The sequence below is a fragment of the Ascaphus truei genome, chromosome 4 (assembly GCF_040206685.1).
Source record: "Ascaphus truei isolate aAscTru1 chromosome 4, aAscTru1.hap1, whole genome shotgun sequence".
NCBI lineage: Eukaryota > Metazoa > Chordata > Amphibia > Anura > Ascaphidae > Ascaphus > Ascaphus truei.
The window spans coordinates 41,994,078-42,014,801 of NC_134486.1; the positions used below are offsets into that span (position 1 = coordinate 41,994,078).

Genomic DNA, 20,724 nt, shown 5'->3' on the forward strand with positions numbered 1-20,724 from the left:
CATATCAAATGCCTTTGCAAAATCTAAGTAGACCACATCAACCGCATTATTCCTACTTACCTCCTCAGAAACTAATAAAGTTAGTTTGGCAGTGTGCACAACCTATTTTTCAGAAATCCATGCTGATTATTACTAATAATTTTGTTACCATTAGGTATTTGTGAATTGTATCCCATACTAAACCTCCAGTTCACTGGAGTCACATATTGCATGTTTCCCCTAACCCACGGTAATAGAAGGTGACAAGCCATGTGTGCCTCCCTGTGAAGCTATCTGAGCACACAGGGAAGAAGCATGTATGAAACCTGTCTATCCAAATAAATTAACCAGTATGTCTAATAAAGTTCCTGGCGCCCTTTTTACCATCTGCCTACAACACGGGCCAGTCCGAATGCCAGCACCCTGGGAAAAGGTATCAGAGGCTCTAAGCACCAACACCTGCACCAATCTATTCCACTGCATGTAGATAGTCTTTCAGGGCCAGGCAAAGAGGGATTACATATTTATTACACTGATAAGTGTATTTATCCAATAATTTTTTTAAGCCTGCCCATTTATCTTTCACATTTTTTCCTGCAAAAAATGTTATCCCAATTTTTTCCTTGTAGATTATTCCTCAATTTATTAAAATCTGCCTTTCTATAATGTAAAGTGTTTGTTGAACCGCTATAATATGGTTATGATCCCTATTTCCTCAATGTTCCCGACTTGAATATTTGTTATTACTTCTGCATTGTTTGATATTACCGAATCCAGTGATGCCCTTCTCCTGGTTGATTCCTCAATAATTTGGGACATGTACTGTAATTGTCTTTCAGCAACTCCAAAAAACTGTTTTTTGTTGTTGTTGTAATGCTAATCTCATTGCTCCAGTCTATGTCTATATAGTTAAAATCACCCATTATACAAACATGACCTCGTTTTGATGCCTTCTCCATTTGCAAAAGTATTTTGGCTTACTCTATCTCACAGATATTTGGTGATTTATAGCATATTCCTACCAACATTTTCTTTGTTATTTTACCTCGCTTGCTAATTTTTATCCACAAAGTCTCTATATTTTCTTCAATCCCTTCATAAACATCTACCCTTAAAATAGGTTTTATATCCAGTTTAACATGTATACATACTCCACCACCTCTTCTATTTGCTCAATCACTCTGAAAAAAGGGACTGTCACGGGAGACAAGGACTAACACACCAGGGATCAATTTGCCAGACATAAACACAGGGTTTTATAAAATTAATTTATTGGAAAAAGGAGTATCCACATCTATGTACAGTATATCAACACACACACACGTATAACTGGGAAACTGGGGTACCCTATAAAACTAGGTGCAGAGACCTCCCTAAAGAGATTTTCTCTGTTCTTCTTCCTGCAATTTTCATGCAGCTTCTTCCCCGCTGCTGCTCCTAATGAAATCTGCTTCAAAACTAAAACACTCTGAGCTCACAGCTAACAAAGAGCTGATCTTATCTCCTCTAGCTAGGTGTTTGCAATATGACCATAGCCCCTGATTGTTTGGGAAGGGGGGGGAGGGGAATGCAACAACAAACCCATTTACATGCAAAAAGTTTCTTGGGAACATCACAGACCATTTAGCCATATTTAAGCTGCAAACAAAATTACCCCTGGTCCCTGAAGTGCTGGAACCAGGCAACATAATACATAGATATATATACACATAATACAGATTGTTGACAGGTAGGGGTAATGGCAAGCTTAACCTTTATTAAAAGCGGTCACATTTACCCCTACCATCACAGGGACTAGCCATGTAAATGAACTGCCCAGATAGGTTTCATCCCGCCATGTTTCAGTAATGCCTATGATATCATACTGCTCCCTTCTAGCTAAAAATTCAAGCTCCCCCATTTTATCTGTAAGGCTTCTTGCGTTAGAAGCATGCATTAAGTTGTGTTTTCTAAAAAGAAGTATCCTGCATATCTATTTTTATCTTTATTTTGGACTCTAACACAGCATCTACCCACTCCCTTTGCAGTAGCAACACTATACTAACATTACTTAATGAAAAGAGTGACGGTGTATTTTGACCAGAAGCACTACAAGGTTGATCATAAATATGTATGTAAGAATCTGCTTTAAACATTTTACAACCTGCAGACCAATATGTTCGATAAGGTGAAAAATGTAATGTTCCTTTTGCAGATATAATATAAAGCCATAATCCATACAACTGAAGTTATAGCATCCCCTCCCTGATAAAGAGGGGAAAGCAATGTGTGAAATTGAAAATTGAAAAATAATTTGTTGATTACACATCCTTTTCGGTTCAATCTTTTCCATTCTTTAGGGTTGGTTTCGGAAGCAATCAAGAGATTAAACAATCACTTGGTGCATGACCAAATGGCAAATATATTGATATTCTCATACATTTTTAAGAAAAGTCATTATCAACATTAAATTGCTTTGTTTTCACCTAAAGATGCTTATTATGGTGCATTGGGCCATAGTAGCAAAGTGGGTAAAGAATGAAACCTAATGTGTGTTACTGTAAGCACATTAGTAGAGATGTGTGCTCAATATTAACCACGTATCCATTGAATTATATGCAAGATAATAATCAGGTAAATTTATAATTAAATACATCCCTTACCATCAAGTTAAATGTCTGGTTTCATTGTGCCTCTACCCTAGCAACTTGTAAATACCCCAGTGTTACATACTTTATACATAGTGCTTACTACAAATATAGTGATACAAAATGTGCAGTGGGCAGATGCAAAGTTGACACTTCAATTATGGTAAGTAAACATCCTTTTTATTTGTCTTACTGTGATTGATGCTTAGACTAGAAAAACAATCTGTTCACCTTTGGTGACTCCATTCAAACAGGCGGTTAAATAAATTCATATTATATCTGTTCAAAGTTTAAAAAAAAAAAATGTTTATTTTTCTATTTTGTTTTGGCAATGTCCAACAGCCCCCAAAAACCGGTAACCAGAAACGAAAGAACAGCAGCGAGAAAGAAAACAGGGTACTACTAGGCTCACAGTGAAAATAAATATTAGGGCAAGTGTAAATCCAAGGTCATATGAGCAAAAACAAAACTTGGTGCTGCAACATTCATCAAAGATCTGCCCATGCTTTAAATGGCAAAAGCAAATGCAGTACAGTATTGTATATAGCAGCCAACGTTGTAGACCTGTGATTGGACCATCTGCGGGTGCCCTGGTATGTCCAATACAATAACATGTCAATCATTTGGTAAAACAACTGGTGTGCCTGCATTCTCTATATTGCCAGCTATGCTACTCTTACAGAATCGTCCAGAACGGATATGTGTAGGTCAGGTGAATATAAAAAGGCTTTCTGTCTGCAGCTGTGAAATGTACATTGGTCTACATTTATAAAGAACATTGATAAGGTGACAACCTCAAAAGTAAGCATAATTATACAATGCCACCTACACTATTTCATTTATGGACTTATATTTTATGCTGTGAGCATTTTCAAAGTAAATGCATCAGCAATACAATTTGTATCAAATAAGTACAGTATTTTAAACATAGATGAGGATTTTGTACACAATGTAAATTTGTTAATATTTTCCTCTGCCTGTTTATTAACAACATTTTTGCCGTGATGTTGGTCTGGTTGCCTAAAGACAAACTTTCAGGGAATAAATATAAAGGTAACGGTATTACTAATACATTCTTCATTCGCTCTTGTAAATAGAATAAACAATTCAGTTCATGCTTCATAACTGGATGATTAGCTAAATAGGGCTTGGTGAGTGGGGCTTTTGCAGGGCCTCTTACCTTGAGCTGCGCAGTATCTCCTCACAAGCTGACTCAGCGTCACGCTGCCATGGCTATGCAGCACCATGCAGCATCAAGTTGTGATGGCAACGTGACGTTGTGATGCCATGTGATGTCACATTGTCATGGCAACGCAACACCATCTACATGATAGCGGGACAGGGAGATGCCGCCGGACAAGGTAATAGACACTTACAGAGACCCCGTGCTCTCCTACCGGTAATCGTTTTTATTGTTGTGGGTGAGAATGCGGGACCGGTGTAAGCACGGGGCTCAGTGCAGTGGCACCAATGGCACCGCGATCCAGCCGGCCCTGTAAAATGTTATATAACAAAGATAACATAGCTAATAGGGATGTGCTAATATCTTCAAATGTGCTCTATGTTTTTTTTCAAGATTTTCTCTTAAATAGCGCGTCTTCACAAAGATTTAGAGAGAACTTGTTGTAGTAAATATTTGCAGTTTTTCACCAGAATTTAGCAAAATGGCCATATATAATGTGTCATACAGTATGGCCTGATTTTAGGGTTATGTGACATGAATATGTCATGTGACTGGCACATTGAGTGTAAAAGTTTGCTTTCCACACCATGGCTTTGTGTAGCCGTCTTCCCCTGCTGAAGAATATTTTACTGCCATCGACTGAACTGTGCTCCTCTCTAGAGGGAAGACGGCTTCACAACATATGGATTAGGAGCCTATATACTGGGGCTTACTGTCATTACATTTTACTGATTGCAAGATATTGCTTCTGCTATTCCAGTACAGTACATTTTATCAGACATTAATAAATGCATTTTTACCAATTTAATAATGCATTGTTTTGCCAAATATTCTAGATTTAAATGCTGCTAATCAAACCGAACTGATTTCAATAAGCGTCCAGATTTAATTATGCCTATGCTTTTATAACAGTGTTGGATCAATCAGTCAGGTTTTCATATTGTGATGCAGATGCATTATTTGTCAATCGGGACCAACATAACTTCAACTTGGTGTTGGATCTTTTTTAAGGAGGAATGAAATGTTGGTGAATATGATGAAAGCAATAAAGCATTTATTGTTTTCAGAATTTATCTAATCCAAGCTGGATCAAGTTCTGTGTACAAGGACCATCAGCAGTTGCCTTATTGATAATTCGAGTTAAATTACTTGGTATACATGTTAATGTGAGTAAATTGGCTTGTTGAGAACTGAGCTAGGGGCTCATGCCTGATATAATCTTTTGGGGTATTTCCACTGATCAGTTCAGCAATTAGATACTACATAATAAACCAGTAACAGAATTCTACAGTATGTAAACCAACAGAGTACTGATATTTATTAAACTGATCTATTGGTAGAGTGTGTTTGATACAGCATGTGTTAGCTAAATAAAATAAATATGTTACCTACATTTTTAAATAGTTAATTACACTAATTACTTTATTTAGCAATAGTGCTGCACGGCACTTTTTATCTAGCAATCCTTCCTGCTACACTAAATATTTTATCCTTCCTATTTTCCTATGTCACCACAAATCACGTTTGTTATTTTAAAACAGTCATGTAATTTCCTTCACTTAGCTTACTACTCCATTAAGTTGATATCCATCTGCACAGTCCTCCACATTCCTCTTCCAAAAAAGTTGCCAGACTTTGTGTGTTAGTGAAAGATTGCATACATTTGGATATTGCCTCTGGGATATTGCTCTGAACATCAAATGCTTCAAAGCATTTAGCACCTAACAGATGAAGGGGGTTTATTCAGAAGGCCATGAAGTGGTCAGTCACATCACCCTTTGACTTGAATGGGAATATTCATGGTGCGATTGGTCACTTGGTTGGTACTTATTGAATAAGCGCCACCTTCTTGTCTTGCTAGTTGGCCAGTGCTTCCCAACTGAAATTAATTTGAAATCCTTGTTGCTTTTAATACATTATACATTAATACTAACTTATAGCAAATGTAAAATATGACTCGTCATAAAAAGTTTAACCATTGCTTTAAACCATGCATATTTACAGATAATTTAATCAAATTAACACATTGCGGGAAAAAAAACTTTCTGTGTCATTTACATTTTTATTCCCAGGCACAGACACCAGTGTTTGAGACCTTTAAATGTAGCATCGTAGTTACAATCACTGCAACTATTTTACTTCTGTGTATACTGTACTTATTTGCACGAGTTTCTTGCATCCGTTGATCTTTTTCTCTCGCATAGTAAAGATCCTTTGCATGGCATTGCAAAAACTGAAACATTAAAAAAAAAATTGTGTCTTGCAGTACCAGGGCAAAATAAAAGATAAGTCAAGCGTATATCTTTCAACAGAATAACAGTGTTATGTTCAATAGATATTGCTCCGGTGTTCCAGCCCATGCTGCACTTCCTATGGATACCATTTTCACATTTTTTGTAACACCCTAACAATATGTACTGACTGCACTTTTTGGTATGTTGGATTATATATGTAGCATTTCAATTTTTCAATACCTAAAGTGCCCCAGAAGTTTGCAAAACCGAATATGGGATATGTGTTCCAGTCCTTCAGATTTGAGTGAAACAAAAAAATTCCCAGGAAACATTTTTGAAAGGCTTGTAACTGCAGTGCCTTGAAGTTACGGCGGGGAGTGTTGCTTTGATGTAACTTTCTTAACTACTGTAGTGCACTGCCCAGGAGCACCTTTTACATGTGATCTTCAGGCGGCATGAACAATCCAATGAAATACATTCCTCGGGCCCAAAAACGACAAACATAAAACAGCTATGGAGGTTCTGTGTCTTTAAAATATAAGGCACTGATAAAAGTTTCTTAGGTTAAAGGCTGCATCACAATTATTTCTCCATTTACAAAAATGTAGTCCATAAATGGTCCATTCTATTGACCAGTCAGATCCTGAATTAATTCCGATTAATTCCTCAAAGTTATACCAAGAGTATTTACAAGTACAATTATATAACTTTGTGGGTTTTATGGCACATTAGAAAAAATAAACAGTCTGGGCACAGAAAGGCATCAGACATTTTTGAATTCAGTAGTCACTTTAGACATTTTTTTTTATATAAATCTCTATTCATATTTAAGATTTTAAATGGTACTGACTGACCATCCCTATATGTTTATTTCTGAGCTCATGCACATATTTTAAATGCTGGTAGTCTTAATTATCATATTTAAAATGATGGCTAATGTAGTATCTCAGTGAAGATGGAATCAGACAAAGTGCTACTTAATGTTTTCAATGACAGCGATTTCTTCAGTGGCACATTGCGGAGTCAAACCATTCAGATAAATACTGTCACATTTAGTCAGAGAAGACATTGTCTCCTTCTCATTGGTCAGATGGTTCACAGACAATGTTCTCCTGCAAGGAGTCATTTCTTGGCTAGGGCTTATTCCGAGTTCTCCAGACAGTTTCCTTTTAATGGAGGTAGCCCGTTGAAACTTATCATAAATGTCCACACTTAAGCGTCTCCGGGTTTCTTTGAACTCTGCTGTGACATTTGCTGTCCATTCAGCAGCATGTGCTCTGAACTCACCTACCTGCAGTAAAGACAAACAAAATGTACTGTAATTACGTTTTTGTTTACATTAAACCGTTGATAAACATTTCACTTTACAAAATGCAGCTGATTCATCTTTAACTACTCTCTGAACTGATTTACTTCCTGCTTAGATCAACTGTTTGTTTATCTGGCGTTAGCCTGCTTCACCTTAATTTCCTTGGAGCCATTTGCCCAGCCTATAATGTGCAAATGAGATCTGTTCTATTAGGGCTGGTCATGTGATGTTTTAGCAGTATAAGTTCAAACCTGGTGGGGGGGCAAGGCATTGCAGGGCTGACACTGCACTGTTAGGCTAAGGCCCTGCTCCCTCAGTCAGCACGCCCGCACTGCAGACAGGCGGGGCGCTGACAGACACAGACCGCGATATGCGGTCTGTAGGGAGCCGGAGTGGGAGGGAGGGGGGCGGGAGTGGGAGGGAGGGGGGCGGGATCTGATCGTGGTGCCGTCCACCCCCCCACACACATACATACACACAAACATACATACACACACACACACATATACACATACATACACACACATACATACATATACACACACACACTTTAACCTGCAGCTCCTTCCCTGCTCCCCGCCCAAGACGCCTCCCATCTAGCTCCTTCCCTCCCCTCCTCCCCATTGGCTGACTCACGTACCATGTGACGCGTCGCCGCACGGGAACACAATTCTCTGGTATCCCCTGCTGGCTGACGTGTCACAGTACGTAGTCAGTTGGCAGTGAGGAGGGACTGGGACCGGATCGTGAGGCTACAAGGCAATGGCGAGTAGCGCTCACATGGCCGCCCGCACCACCGGGCGCAGCGGGTCCCAGCCCTTAAAGTGTTCATAGTTTAAAGTGTGAATATTTGATGTGTATCTGGAGTTATACAGGAGGTGGACTTCAATCTGTCTGGATCCTACAGCATCTTTTTACATGAGGATATTTCTGGACAGCTTGCTCTGTGCTCACTCCTGTACCACTAATATTCTACACCTGTTGTCCTGCACCATTACCCTCCCCCACTTTCATTTACCATTCACTCTCAATATACTTCTCCTTTTCCCCCCCACAATCATTAAACCTTGCTTTCCTAACTATCCATCCTCCAGTATGCTCACACTTCTTTTCCTTTAGTTTTCTGCAATAACACTTTCTCTATCGTTAACCTACCTCACAACTTTCCTTTCTTCATACTGTACAAATCCGCCGCCTCTCTTCTTCCCTCACCCCTTCTTTGCACTCATGAACTCCGCTGCTATTTTGCGCTCCCATCTGCCACTACCACCTCCACATAAGAGCAAATGCTATTACGTGTTCCTCTCGCCCTCCTTCTCTTGGCCACTGGAGACGTTTCTCCTAACCATGGCCCCTGCCATATCTCCACTTGCTCATGACCTTGACCACCAACCCATATCTGAATTATTTAATAGCGCCAGCCCTTCCGACCTATCTGTCCCCCACTTAATCCCGGCTTCTCTCCTTTTTCTAATGCTCTCTGGACTCTCTTTTTAACAAAATACTAGCTGTACATGACATGTGCTTCTTTCACTCTCTTCAACTCTTTGCACTGCCAAACTTGACTATAACACATTTTAATAAGTGCCTAAATACAGTGATAGGAAAAGCTGATTTTTTTAATTCACATGTTCTAATAGTTTGTATCAATATATGCATTATTTACAGTTGCCTCCATTCTTACTGGGTAAAGTACCTAACCGTCAGGGTGCTATTATGCATTCATCTGGCAAAAAATACGAAATGCAAAGTTTGTTAATAGCTTTTGTGGTGATGTGTTTTCAAACTTACATAATTTCTGTCATGACATTTGAAGTATTTTAGTGATTTAAAATGACAGTGCCCATAATATATACTGCAAATTAACATACGAGGTACCTTTAAAAATGCCTTAGTAAAAATATATATTTTACTAATTACATTTTATTATTGTAATCCCTTTTCTATTCACTACTAAAGAACAGTTTGTTTCATTAGCAAATGTGTTGTGTGCCCAGATTCTTAGTAAAGACAATTAATTAAATGATGTTGTATTGAACAAGTACAGCCCACTCACAGTGTAAAGGAAATGAGATACAAGATCCACTGTGAAAAGCTGTATATAATCCTGATGCCAGGGTACTCACAATGATGATCAATGTTATAATTTCACAATGTGAAGTGGTGTAGTACTGAAAAGACTGCCTATCCCTTCAAATACTATTAAAATCGGAAGATTTATTGTGCACTGGACAAAGAATTACAACTGCTTTCATGATGTTAAAATGTATTATTTTTCTATTTTTAAATGTACTCTGCACAAACAAGCTAATTCATGTAATGCTATGAAATTAAGTACTTTTCAAATGGAAGCACTTAAATAAATGACATTTTTTAATGTAGAATCTATTAGGCCTTCAATTAAAAAACTTGCTAAGCCTTAGGAACAGTTTTCTTATAAGTATTCCTAACCTAATTTAGAATATTGGACAGACTGATAGAAGCCATCTACTTGTAATGAGTTCATAAACTTGCTCTACAGAGATAATTCACAAAGCAAATAAACATGCACAGAAAAACAACCAAAGACTATGGCTGTCAACGCAATGAGCCATTAGCTTCAGTTATTTTTTAAATGAATGGTCCTCTAGATGACCACAACAAGTTATTTATTGTATTTTTATTTGAAAGTGCAGCATCAAATGAAGAACAATGGAATCATCCTACCATACATTCACCACTTTATTAAACAACCAAACTCGTTCATTTACAGGGCCGCTCTAATGCAGGGCTCTTCGATTAATTGCCATTGGGCCAAACCAAGGTTGCGAAGGGTTTGTTAGTGGCCAGTGGCCAACTTGCTTCTGTTACATGCAGGACAGTTGCTTCAACAGTTTAATGCAAATGTTCAGGCTGAAACTCACTTTTAAGCTAATAGTGAATTATGGGAATGCAATTGTTAAAACTTGTTGTCACATGTTCACACTGTTATTCTTTTATTAAAGTGTAATGAAGTATAAAGGTTTTTAAGTCTTGCTATACTGCACACATATATATATATATATATGCATGTATACTGTATATATTAGTTTTTTTACTGAAAAATCTCTTGGTACATGATTATACTGGTCATTGTCTAAGGAGACCCTGTTTGTAGTGATCATTATGCAATTTAAAAATGGGCAAAGAAGTCTTACTGGTGAGATAATTCTGGCAGCGATTGGACTTTTCCATTTCCCCCCAAATATGTTACAAAATATTGATGTGTCCAATCACATTGTGACTACAAATTGGCTTAATAGAAGCTGGTCACTGGAGGCCATTAAAGCAGTAAAAAAAAAAAAAAAAAAGGAAATATCTCCCTAACCAGGGATCTCTAGGGAGAATAACTATGCATGACCATGCACTGGGATTCCCTCCACTTCCATGTATAGAATTGATCAAACCCAAAAAGGGATTCTGGTCCTTAACCCTTTGAGTGCCAGGGGTCCCGGCACTCGCCATTACACGTTCACTCCATCATTGATGACGGAAGGGGAAAAGTGGAAAGCAGGATGCGATCTCCCCTACAAAAACGTGTGGGCATTTTTTGAAGTAGCTACTATGTTGTGGGGCCCCTGGAGTGCCAGGGCCCCATAATGTAGTAGCCTCTGGTCTGTGTCACTCAACGCTGAAGAAACGCCATATCTCAGACGGCGGTAATCTATTCAATCACATCTTGGGCTGACAATAAAAAAATATTGCCTAATGCATTTCACGCTACAATCGGCGCTTCATCAGAGGCATAGAAATGGACAAGACCTAACAGGACTATATATAGTGTGTACAAAACCTCTTCCTAAAGCAATTGTTACATGCAAAACACTTCCCCAAATAACTGGGCTATTAAAAAGACCAGGACCATATGGGAAAACATGCATTCCTTGTTTATCTATCAATGAAAGATTATTTCTCATAGAGATGAATGGACTATATTATTGAATACTACGTTTTATATATATGTATATATATATATATATGTATATATATATATATATATATATATATATATATATATATATATATATATATATATATATATATGCAAATATAGCTGTATGCTCATCTGCATGTCTTAGGCAGGTCTGCAACCCCGCCTTTCCCCATTATCACCCAGCATACAGCACTTCCACTGCAGCGAGGGATTCTGGGAAATGACATGCAAATGAGCACACAGTGTCACTTTTTGCCTCAATAACCGTTTTTAACATGGTTCCCTATACTGAGTTAAGTTATGGGTTTTTGTCACTTTTTTTTACTCACCATAACTTAACTCAGTATTATGGTTTAGCCTATCCCATAGCCTCTCTTGCATTCCCAGGAAAATCAACCCCACACTGATGAGACCCATCAAGGTTGAAACAGCTGTCTGTGGGTGGTTTTCTGGGTATGCACCTTAACCCTGGCTGTGCTCAAAGCTGTGACCATGCAGCAAGCTTAAGCCTATAGGGAATGTTGTTAAAAATGGTTATTGAGGCAAAAAGTGACACTGTGTGCTCATTTGCATGTCATTTCCCACAATCCCTTGCTGCAGTGGAAGTGCTGTATGCTGGGTGATAATGGGGAAAGGCGGGGTTGCAGACCTGCCTAAGACATGCAGATGAGCATACAGCTATATTTGCATATTTGCTTTCCTGTGGAGGGTTTTTGTCACTTTTTTTACTCACCATAACTTAACTCAGTATTATGTTTTATATGTATATGTATATATATATATGTATATATATATATATATGTTTATATATATATATGTATATATATATATATATATATGTATGTAGAGGTATCAGTACCGTGTTAGCCGAGCTTCAATAATCAAAAAATAAATAGATGATACCGTTCTGTGGCTAACGAAATGCTTTTATTTGTGCGAGCTTTCGAGATACACTGATCTCTTCTTCCGGCGATGTTACAATGAATGAAGCAAAAGGTAAACTTAAAAACAGTGTCTCTTGGAATGTTATCTGTGCTGTTCCTTCCCCCGGTGTGGATGTGTTTTATGGCTAGAGGTGTTAAATGGTTACTGAAAGCAAGTGAAGAAAGAGTGTGTATGTGTATCAGTGTGAATAAAAATGAACAGTCCCACTCCACACACACCTTGGGTAAACCACCGTACACACTGTGGGCTCTCCATTCATCTCCACTCACACCGATACACATACACACTCCCTCTTCACTTGCCTTCAGTAACCAAACACCAAACATGCAACCATCTACAGTCAAGCCATACGATACAACCGGATATGCTCCGACACAGCAGACAGAGACCAGCGGATTAAAGCCTTGAGATCAGACTTTATAAACCGTGGATATAACCACAGAATTGTAGACCAGCAAATTCACAAAGCCACCAGAATACCAAGAAGTGATCTCCTTGAATACAAACAGAAGGAGACAAGCGACAGGGTACCTTTGGTGGTCACATATAACCCACACCTAGGAGCCCTACGCAAGATCGCCAGGAAACTACAACCCATCCTCCAGGAAGATACAAGACTGCAACAGGTCTTCCCTGAAGCACCCTTATTATCATACAGACAACCCCATAATCTCAAGAATATTATGGTGAGGAGTAAAGTATTCAGCAGTACAACTGAATGCGGGACAAAACCATGCCAGGACCCAAGATGCAAAACCTGCGCAATGCTCTACACAGCGGACACAATACAAATACCACACGAATCGGGAATACAAAATCAGAGGAGGGTACACCTGTTCCTCCAGCAATGTCGTGTACCTCATCATGTGCATGAAATGCCCAGGGGGCTGCTACTACATAGGTGAGACAGGACAGGGGCTAAACAAGAGAATGAACCTGCATCGCCACAGCATCACACGCGGAACAAGAGACAGTCCTGTTGGTGAACATTTCTCTGACTCTGGCCATAAGATGAACGATCTGAGGGTTGCCATACTCAAAGGTAATCTTAAAACCCCGAAAGAGAGACGGTTGCATGAATACAAATTTATGCAACGGTTCGGGACACTTAGCAGTGGCCTAAACAGAGATCGAAATTTTATGAGTCATTACTGACACTAGCGAACTCTCTTCCCATGAGCGCTAAAGGCCATGTATGTACATACTGTGCTATATGTATGCACACACAGCTGTCTCTCACACATACTAATACTCCTTATTTTTCCATCCCTATAGACCAATAGGGACCACATAGTATCCACACACACTTTTAGTTGTGCTACAAACTCTCACATTTCCACACCCACCCACACCATTTATATCCCCTCTCACTCCACACACACCTTGTGTGGAGCACTGTTTGTGCTGTGGGCTCTCCATTCATTTTTGTTCACACTGATGCACATGCGCACTCTTTCTTCACTTGCTTTCGGTTACCCTTTGACACCTGCAGCCATAAATCTCATCCACACCGGGGGAGGGACCAGCGCGGATGACATTCCAAGAGACACTGTTTTTGGGTAATCCTTGCTTCGTTCGTTGTGGCATCGCCGGAGGAGGAGATCGGTGTGTCTCGAGGGCTCGCACGGATGGGAGCATTTCGTTAGCCACAGAACGGTATCATCTATTTATTTTTTGATTATTGAAGCTCGGCTAACACGGTACTGATACCTCTACATATATATATATATATATACAGTGTTCGACAATCCTATACATTTACTCGCCCGGGGCGGGTGGATTTAACCCCCGGGCGAGTAACTATTGGCCCAAGCAGCACACGTGTTTTGTTTTTTAAATTTTCCCTGCTCGCGCTGAAATTTCCCTGCTCGCGCTGGCTGAAAAAAAAAAAAAAACTCCCCCCTACCTGACAGATGATTGGCGCGCGCTCCCAGGCTTTGTGGGCGCGCGGCCAGGCTCTATATGAGCCAGCCCCCAACGAGCGGCCATTTTTTCCCATGGAGGATGGAGGACACAGTAAGTATTATCTGTGCCTTCCTCCACCTCCCTCCCCTCCCCGGTGCTCCTGCTGCCCGCAGTTATGGTGATGGGAGCGGGGGATGCCCCCTCATGTCCCCCCCCCCCCCCGGTCCCGTGTCAGAGAGTGCGCCGGGTGATGGGAGCAGGGGATGCCCCCTTATGTCCCCACTTCCCCCCCCCCGCTTCCCCCCGGTCCCGTGTCAGCGAGCGCGCCGGGTGATGGGAGCGGGGGATGCCCCCTCATGTCCCCGCTTCCCCCCGGTCCTGTGTCAGCGAGCGCGCCGGGTGATGGGAGCGGGGGATGCCCCCTCATGTCCCCGCTTCCCCCCGGTCCCGCGTCAGAGAGCGCGCCGGGTGATGGGAGCAGGGGATGCCCCCTTATGTCCCCACTTCCCCCCCCGCTTCCCCCCGGTCCCGTGTCAGCGAGCGCGCCGGGTGATGGGAGCGGGGGATGCCCCCTCATGTCCCCGCTTCCCCCCGGTCCCGCGTCAGAGAGCGCGCCGGGTGATGGGAGCAGGGGATGCCCTCTCATGTCCCCGCTTCCCCCCCCCCCCCACTTCCGCGTCAGCGAGCGCGCCGGGTGATGGGAGCGGGGGATGCCCCCTCATGTCCCCGCTTCCCACCCCGGTCCCGTGTCAGAGAGCGCGGCGGGTGATGGGAGCGGGGGATGCCCCCTCATGTCCCCGGTTGTCCCCGGTCCCGTGTCAGAGAGTGCGCCGGGTGATGGGAGCAGGGGATGCCCCCTTATGTCCCCACTTCCCCCCCCCCGCTTCCGCGTCAGCGAGCGCGCCGGGTGATGGGAGCGGGGGATGCCCCCTCATGTCCCCGCTTCCCCCCGGTCCCGCGTCAGAGAGCGCGCCGGGTGATGGGAGCGGGGGAAGCCCCCTCATGTGGGAGCGGAGCAGGAGATGGGCGGGGGAGCGTGGTGGTGCTGGTCGCGGCCTGTGTGTGTATATAGGTGTGTATATATGTGTGTGTGTGTGTGTGTATGTATGTATGTGGGAGTGTGTGTATGTATGTGGGAGTGTGTGTATGTATGTGGGAGTGTGTATGTATGTGGGAGTGTGTGTATGTATGTGGGAGTGTGTGTATGTATGTATGTGTGTGTGTGTGTGTGTATGTATGTGTGTGTGTGTGTGTATGTATATATATAGGAGAATGTGTATGTGTGTATGGGAGTATGTGTGACACCAGAGGTACCTCCCCCCCCCCCAATCAGTCAGTCACCCCTGCCCCGGTCAGTCAGTCACCCCTGCCCCGGTCAGTCAGTCACCCCTGCCCCGGTCAGTCAGTCACCCCTGCCCCGGTCAGTCAGTCACCCCTGCCCCGGTCAGTCAGTCACCCCTGCCCCGGTCAGTCAGTCACCCCTGCCCCCCTCTCTCTGGTCTCCCCCCATCTCCCCTCTCTCTGGTCTCCCCCCGTCTCTCCTCTCTCTGGTCTCCCCCGTCTCCCCTCTCTCTGGTCTCCCCCTCTCTGGTCTCCCCTCTCTCTGGTCTCCCCTCTCTCTGGTCTCCCCCCTCTCTGGTCTCCCCTCTCTCTGGTCTCCCCTCTCTCTGGTCTCCCCCGTCTCCCCTCTCTCTGGTCTCCCCCCTCTCTCTGGTCTCCCCCCTCTCTCTGGCCTCCCCCCTCTCTCTGGTCTCCCCCCTCTCTCTGGTCTCCCCCGTCTCCCCTCTCTCTGGTCTCCCCGTCTCCCCTCTCTCTGGTCTCCCCCGTCTCCCCTCTCTCTGGTCTCCCCCATCTCCCCTCTCTCTGGTCTCCCCCGTCTCCCCTCTCTCTGGTCTCCCCTCTCTCTGGTCTCCCCCCTCTCTGGTCTCCCCCCTCTATGGTCTCCCCTCTCTCTGGTCTCCCCCATCTCCCCTCTCTCTGGTCTCTTTCTCCCCTCTCTCTTTCTCTCCCCTCTCTTTCTCTCCCCCCTCTGTCTCCTTCTCTCTCCTGTCTCTTTTTCTCTCTCCCTCCTCTCTCTTTTTCTCTCTCCCTCCTCTGTCTCTTTTTCTCTCTCCCTCTTCTGTCTCTTTTTCTCTCTCCCTCCTCTGTCTCTTTTTTCTCTTTCTCTCTCTCCTCTCTCTCTCCTCTCTCTCTTTCTCTCTCTTCCTCTCTCTCCCTCTCTCTTCCTCTTCCTCTCTCTCCCTCTCTCTTCCTCTCCCTCTCTCTTCCTCTCCCTCTCTCTTTCTCTCTTCCTCTCTTCCTCTCTCTCCCTCTCTCTCCCTCTCTCTCCCTCTCTCCCCCTCTCTCCCTCTCTCTCCCTCTCTCCCTCTCTCTCCCTCTCTCTTTCTCTCTCTTTCTCTCTTCCTCTCTCTCCCTCTCTCTCCCTCTTTCTCTCTCTTTCTCTCTTCCTCTCTCTCCCTCTCTCTCTTTCTCTCTTCCTCTCTCTTCCTCTCTCTTCCTCTCTCTCCCTCTCTCTCTTTCTCTCTCTTCCTCTCTCTCCCTCTCTCTCTTCCTCTCTCTCCCTCTCTTCCTCTCTTCCTCTCTCCCTCTCTTCCTCTCTTTCTCTCTCTTCCTCTCTCTCCCTCTCTCCCTCTCTCTCCCTCTCTTCCTCTCTCTCCCTCTCTTCCTCTCTCCCTCTCTTCCTCTCTTCCTCCCTCTCTCTTCCTCTCTCTCTCTTCCTCTCTCTCCCTCTCTCCCCCTTTCTCTCCCTTTCTCTCTCCCTCTCTTCCTCTCTCTCCCTCTCTTCCTCTCTCTCCCTCTCTTCCTCTCTCTCCCTCTCTCCCTCCCTCTCTTCCTCTCTCTCTCTCTTCCTCTCTCTCTCTCTCTCTCCCCCTCTCTCTCTTCTCTCTCTCCCCCTCTCTGTATCTGGATATCTTATTTACCCTATATATCTTAACTGTCCTATACTACACCAAAATAACCTATACTGCTTTCTTCCAGATCTGACTCAAGCTTCACACGGAAGACATCGGAATCCCCCCTAACCCAGAAGACAGGTAGGGAACACATCCCCTCCAACTTATAACATTGCGGGAATGAGGTACCTGGACATTGAGGGACTGCGGATCAGGTAAGATCCCAGGCGGGATTGCTGCTTTAGATATTGTGAAGCGGGGACGTCCAGACACTGGTTAAGGGGTTCAGGAAACTAGTCATCCACACCTGGCTTTTATTTCTAGATCCGACACTTACACACACACACACACTAAATACATTTGTCAAAAACGAATGTTGTTCTGACTAGGAATTTATTAAATGTATTTTAATTTTAATTATATATTTTATTTTAAAGCGGGGTTGGGGGCGGGACTAGGGGCGGGGTTGGGGGCGGGACTAGGGGCGGGGTTGGGGGCGGGACTAGGTGGCGAGTAGATTTTTTGGTTGGGCGAGTAGATTTTTGGGTGATTTGTCGAACACTGTATATATATATATATATATATATATATATATATATATATATATATATATATATATATATATATATAATCAAAAAAATAAATAGATGATGCCGTTCTGTGGCTAACGAGGTGCTTTTGTTTGTGCGAGCTTTCGAGATGCACTGATCTCTTCTTCCGGCGATGTTGCAATGAATGAAGCAAAAGGTAAACTTAAAAACAGTGTCTCTTGGAATGTTGTCTGTGCTGTTCCTTCCCCCGGTGTGGATGTGTTTTATGGCTAGAGGTGTTAAATGGTTACTGAAGGCAAGTGAAGAGGGAGTGTGTATGTGTATCGGTGTGAGTGGAGATGAATGGAGAGCCCACAGTGTGTACGGTGCTTTACACAAGGTGTGTGTGGAGTGGGACTGTTCATTTTTATTCACACTGATACACATACTGTACATACTCTTTCTTCACTTGCTTTCAGTAACCATTTAACACCTCTAGCCATAAAACACATCCACACCGGGGGAAGGAACAGCACAGATAACATTCCAAGAGACACTGTTTTTAAGTTTACCTTTTGCTTCATTCATTGTAACATCGCCGGAAGAAGAGATCAGTGTATCTCGAAAGCTCGCACAAATAAAAGCATTTCGTTAGCCACAGAACGGTATCATCTATTTATTTTTTGATTATATATATATATATATATATATATATATATATATATATATATATATATATATACCTAATGTCAAAAGTTGATATAATAATGGAATGCATCAGTGAACATTGATAACACTCTAAAAACTAATGCATAAAATCCCATTCCTTATTAAGACCATAAGGATATTTATTTCCATTCTCTACTTACTTTTTGACTATTAGCTCCATGGAGAAGAACCATTTGTGACCATGTACCAGTGTATATTAATGCTGTAATGTGTATGTAAATATTGTGGCCTTTTTCATTGTTATTGTCTGTCACACCCCAACAATAGTGTATTGCAGAATATGTTGGAGCTCTATAAATACATGAAAATAATATTGTTAATAATCTTGATAAAAACTATAGATTCGTGAGTATGTTTTTTTTAGTATTGAGCATGTCTGTATGTAAGATGGACTAGTAATGGTGCATAAAAGATTGCCAGAAAAAATACATTTGCTTTGAGGTGAAATACAAATCTCTATATCAGCTTATTTATGGTTTATAGAAGCATTTTTGCATAATTACTGACTAACTAGCTTCAAGCTCTTAACACTTCCAGCAGATCATCATTACCTTGCAGAAAGTCACCTCCCCATCAGCTGTTATTGTTTATTTTTCAAACAGTCCCTCTAGGCAAGCATGCACATGCCAACTTGTTAATAAAACAGTACACAGAATTCTTGTCAGACTTGCCACATGTTTATTACATGGACTCCGTTTTATACAAAACTATCAATTCAAATATCATTTTCTTACCATAGAATACTGTATCAGTTACACAGCAAAAAAAAAAAAAAAAAAACCCAAAGCTCATGGCACAAGATAGGAAATGCACGTTTTTCTTTTGCCTATCGATGTGTATATTGTATAGTAACCCCAATACACTACGAAAAGATAAAAATAAATAGTGATATTTTAATCAACCAGATATTAATATTCATCAAAGTCCTAAAAATGGATGTAGTGGGTGCTTCCTCCAGCAGGTATTCACAACGCTCTTTGTATTCAATACGTGTTGGACAGAAGAGCACACCACAATACCTTCTGTGGGGTAGTCATTTTTAATTCACAAAAGTTGATTAATCCATCTGTAGTTCTTGAGGTCTTATTTAACTCCTTTCTTGTGGATGAGGGTAACTATGGCGTTGTTCCATTGTTCAGTATTTGCCAGTTTTTCAGGCAGCATGTGTAAAGAGTTGATAAAAAGATTGATATACAATAAATGTTGAGTTAAACAACATTTGAATAACCCAGGGGATAGTGTGGACAGCCATTGGTGTACTAATGGGTTAATTCCTCAACCGAGGAGGTAACACCATCAAGTAGGGACCTTCCTGGTCTTAGCTAGGCGAGAGGGGTTTAAGAGAAGGCTATAAATAGTAGGATCGTGGTTGCTAATTAACAACAACTACAGGGAAGTAACAAGCTGAAGCCTTCAGGGTGGTGGCCCCCTCGACCAGCTAGGCCATAAGCCAAGAGAGCTAAGCACAACAACAGGTGGAATAGGACACAGAGGCAATTTTCTGAGTAGAACTGGACCCTGAGCAAATAGGCCCATTTCCTCCCCTCAATAAAACAGGAGACCCCAAGTCTCCATTCAGCAATTCTAAAATACCCTAAAGACTGGACCCCTGGACAGCCAGGCCCTGGACTGGACAGAGCAGTTTAATGTTGTCTGATTTACCATTTCAATAAACCATAACACTCCCTTCACCCAGTAAGCACCACAACCTGCCACCGATATATATATATATATGTCATACTTTATATAAGTTATGGTGGGTGAGAAAGGCTACAAAAAACCTCCACCGTATCGCATATAGCAAATATCACAAGTGATATTTTTATTTGCTGTATGCTATATGGTGGAGGTTTTTTGTCGCCATCTTCACCCACCATAACTTGTATGATATATGGTAAACCTACCCAGCCTTGAAAATTGCATACAACCAGCCTCACACTGATGAGACCCAAAAGATCGAAACAGCTGTCTGTGTGTTGTTTTACTGGATTTGCATCTAATCCCATGCTGTATATATATACACACACACACACATAATTGTTATTTATTTTTTTATTTAACATTATGTATATTTAATGAAGACAAATAATTAAATATATTTTTGGATTTTTAATATCAATAAATGTATGTATGTATGTATGTATATATATATATACATACATATATATATATATGTGGTGGTATGTTGTGGTGCTTACTGGGTGAAGGGAGTGTTATGGTTTATTGAAATATATATATGTATATATATATTTCAATAAACCATAACACTCCCTTCACCCAGTAAGCACCACAACCTGCCACCGAGGCCACACACACACACACACACACACACACACACACACACACACACACACACACACACACACACACACACACACACACACACACACACACACACACACACACAGTGCTTAAGTAATGTTAGACATGTAAAGAG

General features: G+C 42.0%; 1 protein-coding gene across 1 annotated transcript in view; it reads right to left on the reverse strand.

Moving 5' to 3' along the window:
• Positions 1-2,888: 2,888 nt before the first annotated feature.
• KCNK2 (potassium two pore domain channel subfamily K member 2) overlaps positions 2,889-20,724 on the reverse strand; it is a 118,389-nt gene continuing 100,553 nt past the window's right edge. The window contains exon 7 of the mRNA XM_075595622.1: positions 2,889-7,314. Coding sequence (XP_075451737.1) covers positions 6,997-7,314 — 318 coding nt within the window. The 3' untranslated portion in view covers positions 2,889-6,996. The remainder of the gene's footprint in view (positions 7,315-20,724) is intronic.